This window comes from Trichechus manatus, unplaced genomic scaffold, assembly GCF_000243295.1.
Source record: "Trichechus manatus latirostris isolate Lorelei unplaced genomic scaffold, TriManLat1.0 scaffold00182, whole genome shotgun sequence".
Lineage (NCBI taxonomy): Eukaryota > Metazoa > Chordata > Mammalia > Sirenia > Trichechidae > Trichechus > Trichechus manatus.
In genome coordinates this window covers 2,312,263-2,330,659 of record NW_004444118.1, presented here as the reverse complement: position 1 = coordinate 2,330,659, position 18,397 = coordinate 2,312,263, and the positions used below count along the sequence as shown (strand labels likewise).

The 18,397-nt window shown below is 44.3% G+C and overlaps 1 protein-coding gene across 1 annotated transcript in view; it reads left to right on the top strand.

Annotated features, from left to right (window-relative positions):
- Positions 1–17,555, top strand: part of C1RL (complement C1r subcomponent like) — a 28,164-nt gene extending 10,609 nt beyond the window's left edge. The window contains exons 3-11 of the mRNA XM_023741475.1: positions 1,031–1,105; positions 4,044–4,164; positions 4,325–4,494; positions 4,677–4,909; positions 5,451–5,679; positions 12,199–12,388; positions 13,447–13,572; positions 13,721–13,783; positions 15,665–17,555. Coding sequence (XP_023597243.1) covers positions 1,031–1,105; positions 4,044–4,164; positions 4,325–4,494; positions 4,677–4,909; positions 5,451–5,679; positions 12,199–12,388; positions 13,447–13,572; positions 13,721–13,783; positions 15,665–16,437 — 1,980 coding nt within the window. The 3' untranslated portion in view covers positions 16,438–17,555. The remainder of the gene's footprint in view (positions 1–1,030; positions 1,106–4,043; positions 4,165–4,324; positions 4,495–4,676; positions 4,910–5,450; positions 5,680–12,198; positions 12,389–13,446; positions 13,573–13,720; positions 13,784–15,664) is intronic.
- Positions 17,556–18,397: the final 842 nt, after the last annotated feature.

The following is an 18,397-nucleotide window of genomic DNA, read 5'->3' as shown; positions in this document are numbered from 1 at the left end:
CTCCAAGGCTCCAGAGCCCAAGTCCCCACCTCCCCACCCCAAGATGCTGATGAGTGCCATCCAAGTTCTGGCCCTGAAGACCTCCTGTGTCCACACCAGTACCATAATTACTTAGGTGGTTACATCTGCTCCTCCTGCCTGGGCTACAGGCTGCAGTGCAACAGCCACTCCTGCCTCCCTGCCAGCCAGAGAGGAGGTCCCTGTGCAAGGAAGGTGGTGCTGAAAGCAAGACAGGGTCACAGCTGTCCTGCCCTAGCCACACAGGGGACTTTGGTGGCTCACCATACACAGAACCATCAGGCTCCTTCTCCAGTCCCAAGCCCCCCAGAAGCTTCTTCCCTGACCCAACCACACCCCTGGCCCCAACACACATTGCAGCTACAAATGAGACCATGGTAAACGAGGCACTGGACATAGAGTTGCCAGAGAATGCTCAGGGTAACCAGGTTCAGATTGGGTCGTGGCCACAGCAATTGGTGAGGGTGAATGGGGCTAGTGTAGGAGAATGAGCTCTTGTAGCACAGTCACCATATTGAAGTAGCTGCAAAGTATCTACTAGGATGACCTGGGGCTCCAACCAGGACACCTTTGAGAGGGAAAGGGGGCACTATTAATAATTATCCCAGGACCACCAGTGTAAAGTGGGACCATTACAGCCAAACAGAGACATATGGTCTCCCTATCAGTGACCCTAAAGAGGTGTTCTGGAAGGTTTGGTAAAGTTATTCCATCAAACTTCAAGGAAAAGGAGGGTTAATAACTTTCGTAGATAAGGCACTAACAGTCTTGCTAGACCTATCAGAGTCACTCAGGGAAATGAAGACAATGATGAAGAGGTAGGAGCACTACTGCCTCTAAGAATTTCTTCAAGTAAGTTATTCGGGGTGGGTAAAAATAAATACTCCAGTATTGTTAGGGCTCATAGATTGGTTAGATAGTTGTATGATGAAGTGAAGTGAAACTTACTCAGAGAGACAAGGAACACAATATGGGCCCCTAAGCCTTATGATCCAGTGTCTCATCCTCCCAGGGTAGATCCCTGGGGGCTCGTGTTATGGCCCTTCTTCATGAGCAGCTCCAGCAGGTCCTGAGCTTTTACCTGCAGGTATCAGCAGGAGACTCCCTCTTCTGGGGCTCTCTTTGTCCTCCTCCCCCTGCTACAATCTGCAAGAAGTAGCCCAACTGGAACCGCTAAGGGCCATCAGGCTTCCCTGCCCACAGGCCAAAGCAGTTCACAGTCAGCCATCTTACCCATTCTAACATCCAGACAGAAGACAGGACCTCAGATACTGGCTGTACTGTCAGATGTCCAACCTGAGGCAGATTACAAGACAGAACCATGTAGACCAGGAGCTGAGGGGAAGCTTCATGCCACAGGGTGGACTCTACTCACGTTCACCCAAGATCTTCCTCTCTCTGCCACCTAATTTGATGAAGCCAGATCCTGGTGCCTCTACAGGACTACCTTTCCTCTCCTCAGCGGGCACATGGCCTGGAAAGGAAGAGCAGAGATAATGACAACCAGAGACTAGAGAGAGATTGGTAGAGACCCAAAAGCATAAAGAAATGGAAAGACAATCTTTCAGAGACTTTAAAAAAAAAAAAAAAAAGGACTGTCATCATAGCCACCACAGAATTTTCCTTCAGCTTCTCCTCCAAGTAAAGTCTAGGTGTAGGTGGGTAAGAGGCCTTCCTGGTCTTAGAGCTATCAAGCCTCCAAGACCAGTAAGTGGGTAAAACCTATCTCTAATATTTCGACTCTCCCTAAGTCAAACAACGGATAGTGTCTACTCTAGAGATTTAAAAAAGGACATGCTGAAAATGACTATATTTCCAGTAACTTTCCCCTCCTGCTACTGGAACCTTCCCCAGTCACAGCCCTGTTCCCTAGCTTGAGCCATACCCAAGTGAAAGGACCTATTTCTCAATTATAGATGAAAAGCATTATGTGTCCCATATCCCATTTGTTAACTTTCTCTTTTCTTTTGTATGATTTAAGCTTCTCAGGCCTGCTTTTTTTTTTTTTTTTTTCCTTTTCTCTTTCCACCCTGAGTACTCTGTAATAGAATTCTGGTGCTTAGTTTTTAAAAACAAGCTCTACAAATGCTAATGAAAGAGCTCTCAAGAAGATGAGAAATACTGCCTCTTATCCTACAGTTACAGAGACTCAGACATGATTCTGCTTCATTAAGTTGATTTGGATAAAGTGGTGAATCAAGAACATTCAATCTCACTAGTTTGGAAATGCACAATCCTGTTCTATACTACATTTATATCAACTTTGGAAGTGTAATTTGTATAAAGGAATCTTTTAAGGCACTCATACTTCAGAGATTATTGCTATATGTCTAGTGAAATGCAATCTATAAGCCCTAAAAGTCTGCAACTCTAGTTGGTTGTGGATAACGCATTGCTCTAGAAATAATATTTCAATTAGCCTTCTCATTTTCCAAAAAGCATAAATACTTGTGAGATTGTTATTTATTTGTTAGACCAGAAAATACCTTTGGGATTCTCTTCTTCTCCTTTCAGGCATAAAGGTAAAATCTCATTACTCTGTTTCTTTTTTTTTTCAAGCAAAGAGTTTAACAGTCTTTGATAATTTGAATTACCAGGAGGAATCCCTGCCCAGGGAACTACTAAGAAAGACAGAAGTGAGCCATGTGGGAAGGGCTGGAAGAGGAAAGGGGGAGGAAGTGGACAGAGCCTGAGTTCCATTAACTCAGAGGGGATTTGGAGTTTGGCTGTGGCTTATAGCATCCCTTTCCTGGGGATGATCATAAGGGGACAAAACCTCTGATTATAAAACCATAGCTGGGATATTTGGGGTCCCCATCTCCACTGTGGCCTTAATACTTGGGGGGAAAATAAAAATTCCCCAGCCCAGTGCCCAGTAGGAAGCTACCTACTCAGGTCAGAGACTCCCCCAGGAAGATGGAGCAATATGAGCCTTAGAGGATTGGAAACTGGCAGACCTAACACTTGCATCTAGGAGAAGGCTGAAAGTGAGGGAACAAAGGTCTGGAGAAAGGGAGGAAAGGAATATAGGTAAGGGACAAGTAAAGGAAGGGTAAGAAGGAGGAGAACATGCCACCTGGGACCTGAGCAGTGTGCTGTGGGCCCAGAGTAGAGATTACTTAATGAAATGGGGGCAAAAAGGCTTGCCTCCCAAGCTCTTCTTTGGGCTAATAAAAATAAAGATGGAGGGAGCAAGCTCTGGGAAGGAGAGGAACCCAAAGGAGTGGCACTCAAGCAAGATCCAGATCACTTGGGAGGGGGATGACCCCAAGAGAACACAGAAAGAGTTGTTTATTGTTGTTACAGAATTACAAAATATTACAGAAGCACATTATTTTCTTTTAGTTTATTTTGTATGTTTAGAGCTTCTTACTCCTTCATTAGATAGCTATGTTGCAACTATATCCGTTTTGTTGCCCTATGTGGGGTGGAGGAAGGATCTTGCAGGAGAAAAGGAAGAGGGAACCGTTAGGTCCCCAACGGGTGGTAGCAGAAAAGTACTCAGCAAAGTGATAGTGGGGTGGAGAGCGGGGTGGTTAGGGTAAGGGGGAGGAAAGGAAGAAGGTAGCTAAGAGTATATTTCTACCCATATATTCAAGATTCGACAGTACTTATTTCATGATTGTTTATATGGGTTAGGGACAGTATTAGCCACCAGTGGTGCTGAGCAAAGTAGCATAGTCCCTGCCTTAATGAAGTGTTCTGTTTGGCCTAGCGGACTGTTTGGGAGTGCCCCTAAGGGTTCCAAAAAGCCTCTTGAAAAAAGAGGTGGACCAAGGAGACCTAGAGTGGATGAGGAGCCATTCTAGGCACATGGCCACCTTTGTAGTCAGTAGAATGGAGAGATAAACAGTGAGTAGAACTATTTGATGAAGCCACTATGAGTTATGACTTCTGAGCCCCAAAAGTGTGCAGGCTTTCTAGAGGCGGCTGGAGTCCACACTCAGGTTATGACCCTGTGACCACCCATGATGCAGAATTCATCCCACACCTGGCTGACCCTCACTCCTCCCCTCCCCTTTCAGATCACAGCCAGTGGAACTGCTCCAAGCCAGTTCTGTGGACACCAGGGCTCCCTGCTAGGCAGAGTCCCTGGTCAGAGGGAGTTTGTGTTCAGGGGCTTCCTGGCCCTCTACCAAGCCATGGGTAAGTGTCCCTCCTGGGGGTGTAGGGAGGGCAACCTCTTTCCCCAGCCATGGCCCTGGGTAGCTGCCTAAGGGAGCTAGAGTGATAGCTGAGGCTGAGGGCTTAGGGACCCCTCGGCTGGACCCCATCCCTGCCCAGCCTGACCCTGCTGCGCAAGCAGCCTCCAGGGGCTGTGGGCAGAAGTCTAAAGACTACCTAAGCGAGTACCTCCTACCCATGCTCGGTGAGGAGAAAGAGAGAAGGAGGAGCTCAAGTTCACAGGTCACCAACTCTAATTTCTACAAGACGCAGGCAGATTACATAAATGAGTGGCGAGGGCCAAGTGGAGAGGTATAGCCTGATTAAAGGGGCAGCCACCATTCACAAGAGCCATCCTACTATGTGTGATGCATGCACATGATAAAAATTAGTTTTAAATGGTACAAAAGAATCAAGAGTCAGTGTCCTCCCACCCCTGATCTCAGAGGACCAGGGTGATTTTGGAGATGTTCTTCTAAATTGTGCTGGGTAAGCTATTCCTAAGTCAGACAGCAGGTGGCGCCCAACCGAGAGAGTTAGAAAAAGGGAACTCTATACTTAACTCATTTCCAGTAACTTCTCCCTCCTCCCCCACAGGGCCTTCTCCAGCCCCTCCTCCTGTATCCTCGCCTGGGCCAATTCCTCTTTCAGGTCTCAGATCCCTGGTCTCACAGTGGGGAAACTATCTCTGGAGAAACCCCCACCCCGAAAGCTGCCCAGGCAAGATGTGAGTGTGCTCCATGGGGTGGCCTAGAGGAGGAGGAAGAAAAGGGGAGGGAGAGGGGAGGGTGAGAGGGACACACACTCTGGAATTGAAACTTACTGTAGAGCCCAGCAGCCTTCCACGGGTGGTCAGGAAGAGGAACAAAACTCTGAGCCAGGAAACTAGTATATTAAATGCCCCTCACTTTTACCACCATTGCTCCCTTAGATCCCGGGGTGGAGGTGGGATTTTCTAAAGCAGAAAGCAGCCCCCTACTCTGAATGAGACCCTCCACAGAGATGAGCAACAGTAATGTCTTCAGAGGGTGGGAAACTGGCAGACCTAGAGCTCAGGCTGAGTAGGAGGCTGAACGGGATTGAGGTGAGGGAGGGGCAATAAAGGAGTAGACAGAGAAGATGCCCAGGCCTCTAGAGCTGAGGCCACAGCTAGTGACCTCTGCCTCTGCCAAGCTTCAATGCCTTAGCATCACCTGCCCCACTCCTCATATTTCCACAAGCCCCAGTCTGTATCTGTGTGGCCTCATCTTGCCCTCACCCACTCACAGGTGGTGGCTGCTCCTCTGCGGAGTCCTCCAGGCTTTCCCCACACAGGGCTTGGTCCTCTTGGCCCAAAGGCTACCCCAGAAGCTGACATCCCCTGGGTACCCAGAGCCATATCTCAAAGGCCAAGTGAGCACCACTGACATCGAGGCACCAGAGGGCTTTGTTGTGAGGCTCGTCTTCCAGGACTTCGACCTGGCGCCATCCCAGGACTGTGAGCAGGACTCTGTCACAGTGAGCTGGAGTGGGGCCCTGGAGGGGTGCTCGGGAGGAAGCCCCGCGCCTGGAGCCTACCAGGGGCGGTGGGAGGTGGCTCTGCCCTGACCACAAAGGAGGAATCAAAGAGGGTAGACGAAGAGCCTAAGTCAGGGGCACTGGGGCCAGCGCACAGCTTTCCATGAGTGTCTCTGTAGCAGCCACTATCTAGACGCACCACAGAGCAAAGGAGAGAGAGTCAGGACAGGCCCTGGCTTTTGAAATTACAAAGGGACACACAAATATTGCAAATCTACAGAGTGAAAGGGCAGGGACTCACACCTCAGTCATTAAAAGTATATCATCAAATATTTGTTGAGTGTCTGCTCTGTCAGGTTAGGAAGCTGGGCACAAAAATATTAGGTAACCATTCAAGCTTACCTTAAAGGAGTTCTTACAAGACTTCTCATGACAAGGACGTTATTCAGAATAAGGGCACTTTAAAAGCAGTACTTTATATTATCTTTTGGTTTAAATTTTATTTATATCAAAATAATACATGTACATAGCTTGAAAAATCAAAGCACAGCAAGACTTATAATGAAAAACAGCTGTCTTCCAGCCTTCTCCTCCCTACCTCTCATTGCTACCCTCAAGGGCAGTCATTTATAATTCGTCTAGTAGTTACCTTCATATGTATAAATAACATGCTTATGCTGTTATTTTTTATTTTTCATTTTTAGATACTATCTACTAACTTCCAACTATAGAAGATGACTAGCTTTAGCTCTCTGGTCTAAGGGCTGCATTTCCCCTCCCCCATCCTCCCAATTCACTTATATCATCATGTTTGGTTAAATCTATATTCATTGTTTACATTATTATTACTGTAAAATACTCACCACAAATATTGCACCCAGTGTGCAATAATTATGTTTCTTTTCTTCTCCAACTTTTGGTTTTCCCAGAAGTCAATAATTATATGGAGTTCTTGGGGTTTTTTTGTTTGCTTTTGTTTTTTCTTTTGTTTTGATTTTTAGTTTGCTTAGTTCTCTGTGTAACTAATCTCCCCAAACTCTTAGCTGGGAGTGTAAATCCCCTGCGATCATATTCGAGCACAAATCTCAGTCTATCAATCCTCCTTTTTATTGATGACATCCCATCTAAAGATCTCAGATTCCCTTTTTCAGTCTGAGTTCTTTGCTCCCTAAGGCTTCACACATCCTGGGAATTCCCTTCTCCCTCATTCTGGAGATTTCCTTTACCTGTCCTGTGTTAGACCTGAATCCCATGTCTTTATCTTTCTTAGTTTACTCCCAAGTTTTGGAGTCCCTTGGTGGTGCAAACGGTTAACTTGCTCGGCTACTAACCAAAAAGTTGGAGGTTCAAGTCCACCCAGAGGTGCCTTGGAAGAAAGGACTGGCAATCTACTTTGGAAAAATCAGCCATTGAAAACCCTATGACTAGTAAAGAATGTCTGCCTTGAGCATTGCGCTCTTTTAAGATCCATCTGTAGGGAATCAAATTGACAACAGCAACTTGAAAGATTAAATAGAAACTTAGAAGGCAGTGAGTTTTTGTTAATAGGGGAGGAACAACTCAGAAATGGAGGATAAGAATTGTTGCACAACTCGAAGAATGTAATCAGTGTCACTAAATTGTACACATAGAAACTGTTGAAGTGGTGTGTGTTTTGCTGTGTGTATTCTCAACAACAACAAAAAATAAAATAAATTATAAAAATAAGTAAATAAAAATAAAATAAAAACCAAACCAAAAAAGAAAACCCTATGGCGCACAGTTCCACTTCGACACACATGGGGCCACCATGAGTCAGAATAGACTCAGTGACAGCTGGTTATTTTGGGGTTTTTCGTTTTTGTTTTTTGAAGGAGCACATTCCTCAGAAAGGGTACATGGGAGGTCAATTTTAGAGGATCTTAAATATCCCTAACTGCCTTATTTCTACGCTTACAGTTTGTGGATGATTTGTCTGGATATAGCATTCTAGGTTGGAAGCCATTTCTCGTAATTTTGATGATATTATCTTCTAGTTCTAGTGTTGTTAAGAAGTTTTATCCTTAGTTTTTCCTCTCTAGAAACTTTCGGAGTATTTTCCTTATTCCCAGTGTTCTGAATATCGTTATAATGTGTCTTGATGCAGGTCATTTTTCGCTCATTGTTCAGGGCTCTTGAAATCCAGAGATTCTTTTAATCTAGTCCTTCAATTCTGGGAAATTTCTTATAGTATTTCTTTAATCATTTCCAGACGTCTGCTTGCTTTATCGTGCCTTTCTAGAACCCCTCTAATTCAGCTGTTGTATATTCTGGATTGATTCTCTAGTTTTATTACCTGTCCTGTTTTATTTTCCAACTCTTGGTGTTTTGTTCCACTTTCTGGGAGATTTCCTCATCTTTAAATCCGACTGTTTTGATTAATGTTTTATGCCTGCTAACATTTTTTCCCCCTTAAAGGCTCATTCTTACTTTCTAAATGTGCCCTTTTAAGGAAACTTTTTCTTGTTTCACAAATGCAATATCTCCTTTTTTTTCCCTCTTTGGATATTAATTATATTTGGGGATTTTTTTAAATGTTTCTTCTGTTCCTTGTATTATCTCTGCTTCATCCAAGTTCCTTTTTACTGTTTGCTTGTTTTGGTCTCTGCTTTTCATGTTAGAGACTTTCCTGCAGTGTCTGATAATCCTTGGCTGTCCACTCATATTTAAGAGTGAAGCACTACAATGCTGACTAGAAGCTCTGTGAGGCAGTGATGTCACTAGGGTTGTCACCCAGTGCGGTAACTCGTGGTGTCACCCCTCCGCTTCCATGGACCCCTTCCCATACCAGACCATATAGAATCCTTAGTAATGTTTATTATCAATTTTAATCATAGAGTAATATATGATATAGTTGTAAATTCCTTAAATGTAATATTTCCTAGATTATATGAATACTAACAACAAAACTGTTTTGTAAAATCTTTCTACATTGAATTACAACATCATTAGTTACAACATTACTAGTAACCGAGTGAAAGAGTTTTTTATTTTTCTCCTTTTCCTGTAATTGCTACTTCATTCTCAAAAAAAGTTCTTGATATAGGTTCACGAATGCTAATTACCACAACGTCGCTAAAACACCAGAAAATTTGACAAAATCAGCGACTATAAAAACACTGGCAGCAATGAAAACAACAGCGCATGCTTATAGCGTGTGCATATGAAACCACATGATTGGAAACATCCTTGTAACTGGATAATAATGACAGCTCTGACTGGGATGGCATTAAAAGGTTCAAAAAGTAAATTAGCCTTGTAGATATATTGATACATGCAAGCTGGGCTTACGAAAGTGTTTTTGTTGTTACAACTAACTACATGGACATTTTTATTAAAAAAAATAATCAATTGCTGCTGAAACACTGCGCAGAAATTTTATAGACAGTCGTTTTGGTGGACCCCCTCTGACAGTGTCCCTTGGTGTTGTCCACACCGCCTGTACCCCCTTAGTGACGCTACTGCTGTGAGGAGAGCTGAAATGTGTCAAATGATAGGCTTGAAAATAAGGTTATCAACAAGGTGGCCTAAGTGTGTTATTGAGGACCTCCCAAATGTCAGTATGTAGATGTATTTTCTTTTGGGACAACCGGTTTCTTCAGAGAGGAATCCTCCAGTCTCCTGCCAGCATTCTGGTAAACAACCTGGGAAAGGGCTGGAGATGGGGTGGGGGGTGGTTGTGTCTCACTGCAGACTTTCACTTAATCCCTCTGTTTTCAGTACTGGCCTTCATCCCCTCTTTCAGGTCTGTCTGTGACCCCCAAGTCCAGGGTTCCTGGTTCAAGCTCAGGTCTCCTGCCAGAGTGGGGCAGAGGGACTTGCCTGAATGCATAGGGTAGGTAAGGGGAACTAGGGTCTGAGGTCTCTCTACGTAGGCTTTCTGCAGTCTTCCTCTTGTCAGCGCTGCCCTCATCCCCAACCTCAGGGGTTCTTGGTTCCTTGCATTTCTGAATCTTTCCAGGATTCTTGCTTTGTGTTGGCTTTCACCCTTGCAGACTCAGGATGCCTCTTGTCCATCTCCGTTCTATCTTCCATCTGCGGTCGTCTCTTCTCACTTGTTTGTCTTTGATTATGTACTCCTTTTTATCCCTTTGCTGTTGTATTAGTGGGGTTTGAGGCAGAAGAGGAGATAAATTCATGCATTTATTGCTTCAGGTTTAACCAGAAGTCAGAACTATATTCAATTCAGCCTATGTCTGTTGAGCACCTACCATTAGCCTTGTTCCTATTGGTCCTGGAAAATTTTAATCCCAGCCTCACTCTTCCGTTATCATTGTGGGAGTTCAAGCTCTGGAACAGGATTCCTCTCTCCCCTGTGCAGCCAGAGCAAGTCACACACACACACGCACAAACACATACACACACACCTCTCAACTGCAGAAATCAGCACGTTGTAGTCTATTCATGTTTTACTTGTCAGTATCCTCAGCCAGACTGTGTGGGCTTCTCAGTATCACAACTGTGTCTTATTCATATTTGTATCTCCAGCACTTAGCACAGTATCTCCCACATAGTACATAATCAAACGTTTGTTGAGCAAATGAAAGAATGGATGAAAGCCATGCTTACCATGTGTGCATGACAAGAATAAATTTTGTATGAGCAGTTATTATTACCCTCGGCGCTGCTCTTGGTGCAGATACCGGAGAGCTCCCATAGGATGTTGTGTTGTCCTAGCTGGAAGAGGCCTCACAGACCATTTTATAGGAGGTCTCATTTTATATGAGGGGAAACTGAGATCTGGGACAGTTAAGAAACTCCCCTTGTCACACAGACAGTTAGGAGCAAAGTCTGGAATTTAACATAGGCTTATGCCTCTCAGTCCTGGGTTCATTCTACCTTGCTAGTTAACCTTTGTATTAGCTTCCTAGGGCTGTGGTAACAAAGTACCATAAACTGGGTGGTTTAAAACAACGGAAATTTATTGTTTCTCTGTTCTGGAGGCTACAAGTCCAAAATCAAGCTGCTAGCAGGGCCATGCTCTCTCTGGAGACTCTAGGGGAAGACCCTTCCTTGCCTCTTCATCATTTCTGGTGGTTCCTGGCAATTCTTGGCTTGTAATCGCATCATTCCAAACTCTGCCTCCATCATCCCATGCCTGTCTTCCCTCTGTGTGTCTCTGTATCTCTTCTCCTCTTTTATAAGGACACCAGTCATATCAGATTGGAGCCCACTCTAATTCAGTATGACCCCATGTTAACTAATTACATCCACAAAGACCCTGTTTCCAAATAAGATCACAGTCACAGGTACCAGGGCTTAGGACTTCAACATATCTTTTTGGGGGACACAATATAACACATAACAGACTCCTAAGTGATTTTGTTTAGCTAACAATTCATGAGGATGATAAAAAAAAGAAAACTGGAGGGTTTTACAACAGAGTACATCAGAAAAGGACGTTTTCCTGTAGCAAAATGCTTCCTCCCCAATATATATGCTTCTTAAATGTAGTGAGTTAACATTTGTTACTGCTGTAAGGAAAAAACAGTATTGGGACATGCCCAAGCAAGGCATTTGGGGTAACTGAGAAATTTTCTTCATGCCAGCGTTTACCCAGTTAATACTAATCACAGTGAGATGGGCTGCATGGAATCTTAAAGGAATGAGATCTGGGGAGAATAAAGGAATGAAGAGCTAGGAAGAACCCAGGATATATGGTTTAATATCAAAGTCACAAATAAATGAACTAAGCAGTGAGCAGTGTGCCTGGAATAGAGATTAATCGTGAAGCTTGGGCCAGGGAATGCCTTCCAAGTTACCCTCCGTTTGGGGCTCAGAACCACAGAAAGGGATTTAAGCAGGGCGAGGTAGTCAGAAGGAGATTGAGTACCATACTATGTACATTTTGTGCTCTGAGATTCCTGTACATTGTGAGGGCTTCATTTACAATCCATAAGATAAGAGGGGGAATACTCAAAACAAGGAGAATAGGAAAGGTCAGGAACCCCAGGGACTCAAACCTTTCAAGAGGGTCTCCTTGCTTCAAAGATAAGGGCCATAGAAATTTACTTAGAGAAGTGGAAGGTGATGGAGAGGGGGAACCAGTTGGGAGGGAGTTAGTCTGTATATGATGAGTCGATGATGACTCGAAACTGTGGTGCTATAGACAGCATGTTGAGCACCAGGGACTCAAGTCATGAGCAAAAAAGATGAAGTCCCTGCCTTCTTAGAGCTTATGGTTCAGTGGACTGTTAGAGGAACCCTGAGATTCACAAGGAGCTTCTTGAAAGAAGGCAAAGATGGTGGGCTTTATGAGATAATTATGGTAAGCTAAAGAGATAGTCTAAGTGTGAGATGTCTGGAAGAATCTTGGGAGTCAGTAATGGAACAGGAAGTTACTTGAGGAAGGCTTCACAGGGTATGGCTTCAGAGCCCCAGAGGTATGCAGACTCTCTAAAGGGAACTGGAGTCTACACCGATGACTCGACCCTGTGACCACCCATGATGCAGAATTCACCCCACACCTGCCTGACCCTCACTCCTCACCTCCCCTTTCAGATCACAGCCAGTGGGACAGCTCCAAGCCGGTTCTGTGGGCAGCAGGGCTCCCTGCTGGGCAGTCCACCTGGTCAAAGGGAGTTTGTGTCCTCAGGAAGAAGGCTACAGCTGAACTTCCACACAGATGCCTCCTTGGAGAACAGGACCACCTGCCTCCACAGGGGTTTCCTGGCCCTCTACCAAGCTGTGGGTGAGTGTCCCTCCTGGGGGTATAGGGAGGGCAACCACTTCCCCCAGCCATGGCCCCTAGGTAACCTAAGGGAGCTAGAGCGACAGCTAAGGCTAGGAGCTTAGTGATCCCTGGGCTGGGCCCCATCCCTGCCCAGCCTGACCCTGCTGAGCAAGCACCCGCATTAAAGGGCAGCCACTGCTCAGCTCCAACACCCCAGACAGGCCCATTGTATGCAGATCATCTCATTTTCCAAGAAAAGCCAAAAATCCAGATATATAAGTGAAATTCTAGATTTTTGAGTGGTGACTCAGATTTGTTTTAAGATAATACATGTATATGATAAAAAAAATTTTTTTAAATAAAAAGACACTATGATAAAAACAAAATCCGTCTGATCTTTGACTCTTAGTCCCGTTACTCTGTCCAAAAATAACCCCATTCTCCATTTCCTGAGTATTCTTCCGAAGACATTTTGTGTCATTCAAATATAAATACTGTGTGTGTGTTGTATACTCTACACAATGTACAAAACTTAACCATTTTTCACTCAGTGATATATCTTAGAGACCCCTTCATATGAGTATAGTTAGCATTGCCTCATTCTTTTTTAATGACCATATAATAGTCCTTTGAGTAATGTGTCATACTGTATTTAATCAGTCCCCCACTAGTAGATATTTTGTTGTCGCAAACAGTGTTGCTGTGGATATCTTTGTATATACATCTTCGAGCACGTGTAAGAATATCTTTAAGGCAAATTCTTAGAAATAGAAATGCTGGGTCAAAAAATGTTTACATTTTTTAATTTTGATATTGCTAAATTTTCCTCCAAAAAGGTTTTGCTAATTTTCATTCCTTCCAACCCTGTATGAAGGTACTTGTTTCCCCATACCCTATTTACCATGCTATTTTCAAACTTTCTGATCATTGACAATCTGACCAATGAAAAACAGTTAAAATGTTTTCTAAGAAAACATTGTGCAGGCCAAGCTAAATATGGCCCTGGCCAGAACCAGCTCCTGGATTGCCGGTTTGCAACTCTGTCCGAGGTCCTAATGACTGCTGTTTTCTGATAGGTGTGAATGATAGTCAGCCCATCAGCCAGGCCAGTGAGAGCTCCGAGGCCATCAGCCCACGTGGGGACAACTCCTCCAAGATCCAGAGCCATTGCCAGGAGCCATATTATCAGGCGATGCTAGCAGGTGAGTACCCGCCTGCTGAGATACCCATTCCCATGTGCCACACTCCCACTACCAAAAGTCCTGAGGCCCTGTGGGAACCTACTCTTTTAGCCCAACACTTCCCAACTCTGAAACTTTTTTCTTTGCCTTTCCTCATTTCACTCCTCAGGAACAACCCAGGGCACCTGGAAGCACAGACAGAATAGGGAGGAGGCGCCTCAGTGTGTGCCTGGTGAGTAGTGACCTGCCCAGCGCTGTCCTTATGGCCATTTCCCAAACAAGCCTTGGCTATAGCTGCGACCTGTGGGAATTGAGAATAGGGGAGGGGGAGATAGATGGGGTTAAAGGAAAGCCTTGGGATAAAAAAGAGAAATATAGGCAGAAGGTGAGAAAGAAAAGGAGAATCAAGAAGGCCCAAAGCAGGAGAGGCAAGGGGCTTGTCCCTTATTCTTTAAGGGTCAAGAGACATCTGAGAAGGTTAAAGAATGAAAGAAGTTAATTAGATACCAAAGTGAAGGAGGAGGGACAGAATAGTTGACATGAGAGAAAATTCTGTCTTTGTATGGTCTGCTTTAAGGATATACACACAGCCTCTCTGCTTCCAAAATATCTCCCTACCTAGACGCCACAGCGCCAGAAAGTTCACCTTTTTAAAAATTGTTTTTTAGTTGAGATAAAATTCATATATCATAAGATTCACCATTTTAACTACTTCAAAGTGTACAATTCAGTGTTTTTAGTGTATTCACAAGTCTGTGCAAGTATCACCACTATCTAATTCCAGCACATTTCCATCACCCCAAAAAGAAACCCTGTACCTCCAATTCTCCCCTCCTCCATCCCCTGGCAACCACTAATCTACTTTCTGCTCTATAGATTTGCCTATTCTAGATGTTTCATATAAATGGAATCATACAATATGTGGTCCTTTGTAACTGGCTTCTTTCACCTAGCACAGTGTTTTCAAGGTTCATCTATATTGTAGCATGTATCAGTAAATAGTTCATTTCTTTTTATGACTGAATACTATTCCACTGGATGGATGTATCACATTTTGTTCATCCATTCATCAGTTGATGGACATTTGGGTTGTTTCCACTTCTTAGCTGTTATGAATAAGGCTACTATAAACATTCTTTTATATACCTAGGAAGGTCCCTAGGTGATGCAAACAATTTATACTCAGCTATTAACCAAAAGGTTAGTGGTTAGAATCCACCCAGCAGAACCTCAGAACAAAGACATGGTAATCTGCTTCCGAATGGTCACAGCTATTGAAACCCCTGTGGAGCACCGTCCTACTCTGACACACATGGGGTCACCATGAGTTAAATCGACCCAACAGCAAAAGGTTTGGGTTTTCTTTATATACCTAGGAGTGCAATTGTTGGGTTACATGGTAACTCTATGTTTAACTTCTTCAGAAACTGCCAAATTGTTTTCCAAAGTAGCTGTACCATTTTACATTCCCACCTGCAATGTGTCAGGGTTCAAGTTCACCATTTTTTAATCCTTTTTTTTTTTTTTTTTTTCAGTTAAGCATTGCCTTCCTAACCCAGTCTGAGTACATTTCTCAGACTTTACTTCCGGTCCACAGAAAGCTGTATGGGCATGCTGTAGGCTCCTAGTGCTTTGGGAGTGGGTTGGAGGGTGGGTGGTTGTGGGAGATGTTGTGAATGAGGAAATGACACAGAAAACAGAGACAAGAGGCACTGAAGAAAACTCTACCTGTTGTTTGATTTTGCCCAGTGATGGTCCCATCAAGTGTCTAAAAGAGTGCCTTAAAGATGGGTGAGGAGGCAGGAGGGGAAGCCCAGCAGAGCCCGCCCTAAGCATGTCTTCATCTGTGCTCTCTACCTCTCAGTTCACTGTCCTGAGTCCTATACAGGACATGCACCCAGTACCGTCTGACTTGATTTGCTGTTCATGTCTGTCCATCTGGCCCACACCTGTAAGTCTGCAAGAGAGTGTAGAGTCCTTCTGGCCCAGTGCAGGGCCATATCTGGGACCTTCCTTGCACAACCTACCTGGACAACACTTCACAGAAAGGGGTCTTTAATAAATACATCTTAATGCAGCCGTGACTTTTCACCCTTCCCTCTCTTCTCTCCAGTGTGTGGACGACCAGTCTCTCCCATCACCCAGAACCAAGAATCCCTTGGTTCTTCCAGAGCTCAGTTGGGCAACTTCCCCTGGCAAGCCTTCACCAGTATCCACGGCCGTGGAGGCGGAGCCCTGCTGGGCGATAGATGGGTCCTCACCGCTGCCCACACCATCCATCCCAAGGACAGCATCTTCCCCAAGAAGAATCCGAGTGTGTATGTGTTCCTGGGCCACACAAACATAGATGAGATGCTGAAACTAGGAAACTATCCTGTCCGCCGCGTCATCGTGCACCCAGACTACCATCAGAATGAGTCCCACAACTTCGACGGGGACATTGCTCTCCTGGAGCTCCAGCACAGTGTCCCCCTGGGCCCCCATGTCCTCCCAGTCTGTCTACCTGACAATGAGACCCTCTACCTCAGTGGCCTGTTGGGCTATGTCAGTGGGTTTGGTGTGGAGAAGGGCTGGTTAACTACTGATCTGAAATACTCAAGGCTGCCCATAGCCAAAAGGGAGGCCTGTGAGGCCTGGCTCCGAAAGAGGCAGCGGACTGAGGTTTTTTCTGACAACATGTTCTGTGTAGAGAATAATATGCAGCAGCAGAGTGTCTGCCATGGGGACAGCGGTAGCGTCTATGTGGTATGGGATGATTGTGCCCATCACTGGGTGGCCACGGGCATTGTATCCTGGGGCATCGGGTGTGGAAAGGGGTATGACTTCTATACCAAAGTGCTCAACTATGTGGACTGGATTAAGAGAGTGATGGAGGGGAAAGACTGACCCTGGGGCATCTCAACCTCAACTGACCCTGGTGACAACCAGGGACCAGCACTGTGGAGGCCCCATAAAGAGAAAGTGGTCTTAATTGCATTTCATTTCTGAAACATTACAAAGCCCCTTTAGTCACCCTTTAAATATCCAAGCCATTGGCTTCACCACTTATCACAACTTCTGGATGCAAGTATAGTAATAGCTCCTTTTTTTTTCCTCCACATCTTCTATATGCCAGGTGCTTCACATATGTTATTTCATTTAATCCTCACACTGAGTTTGCAAAGGGTGTGTTATTATCCACATTTTACAAATGAGGAAACTAAAGCTCAAGGAGTAAAATGACTTGCCCAAGTTCCACAGCTGGTATGTGCCTGCAAAGGCCACATTCTTTCCCGTATGCCATGATACCTCTCAGTTGTCCTCAAGACCTACTGTATCTCCCACTTCCCTACTTTCCCTTCCAACTCCTCACACCCTTACAGAGTCTCCCTCCCTGGGAATTCCTGCTTCAGTGAAGACAACAACACCTGGCTCACTCTCTCCATCAGCAGGTCTCCTACATACACACCCCAGTGCTCCTGGACACCCCAGTCTGTGCTCCTGTCAGTGAACCCCTTGACCTTGTCTTCGGGGGGCACTGCTACACCTGAGAAGACCAACTGTTTAATTTTCAGTGATGACTTGAAATGATTTACAGTAAAAAACACAAATAAACCAAATGATGTAACCATTCAAGTGGAAAGAGAAAATGAATACCATAAAACAGATAGGAGAGCAAATTTTGTTAGCCATGAGCATCAAGTTAGCTACTATGATTAAAGGTTAAATTTATCTTAAAAACGATAGCAGGATTCAAAATTGTGCGTACCTGTGATTACTTCTATTTTTTAAACCTAAGCACAGTATGATAGACTATAGAAAAAACTCTCAAAATCTTAAACAGATGTTATTGTAGGTGGTACAGTTTTGGCTGCTTTGTTTTCCCCCTACTCTTCTTTACCTGTCAAACTTTGTTTAAAGGGCATTGTCTTAGTCATCTAGTGCGCCTATAACAGAAATACAAGTGGATGGCTTTAACAAAGAGAAACTTGTTCTCTCATTCTAATAGGCTACAAGTCCAAATTCAGGGTGCCAGTTCCAGGGGAAGGCTTTCTCTGTCGGCTCTAGAGGAAGGTCCTTGTGACGCATCAGTCTTCCCTTAGTCTGGGCATCTCAGCGTAGGAACCTCAGGTCCAAAGGATGCGCTCTGCTCCCGGCACTGCTTTCTTCGTAGTATGAGGTTGCCATGTGTCTCTGCTTGCTTCTCTCTTTAATATCTCAAAAGAGATTGGCTTAAGACACTATCTAATTTCGTAAACCTCATCAATATAACTGCTGCTAATCCATCTTATTACATCATAGTGGTAACATTTACAACACATAGGGAAATCACATCAGATGACAAAATGGTAGACAATCATACAATACTGGGAATCATGACCTAGCCCAACTGCTACACACATTTTTGGGGGGACACAATTCAATCCGTGATAGGCATGTTTTATTTTATTATTTAAAAATAAAAATTAATTTTTATTAATGAGCAATAATATTTTTATTTTTTTTATTATTGAGATGAGCTTCTCCCTGCCAAGGTTATACATAGACATATATTTCACAGAGGGAAACCTATCATCACTTTAAGAGAAAAAGTTTTTCCTCCCTAGAATCAAATTCTAAGAGAAATGACCAGTATAACAGACAATGTCTTCAGTACCAGTGTTATGCAGGAGCAATCTTTATATGGTTGTTTGTTCTTTCCGAGCTTGGTATAAGTCAACAGCATAACAAAAACGTGTGAGCAAATGTTCTGGTTATTGAACAGAGTGGGGGCTGGGCTGTTTGTCACTTTGCAGCCGTGTTGCCTGATACCAGGACAGAACTGAGCGCCCTGGGGATGGATGCAAGAGCTTCAGCTAAGACTTAA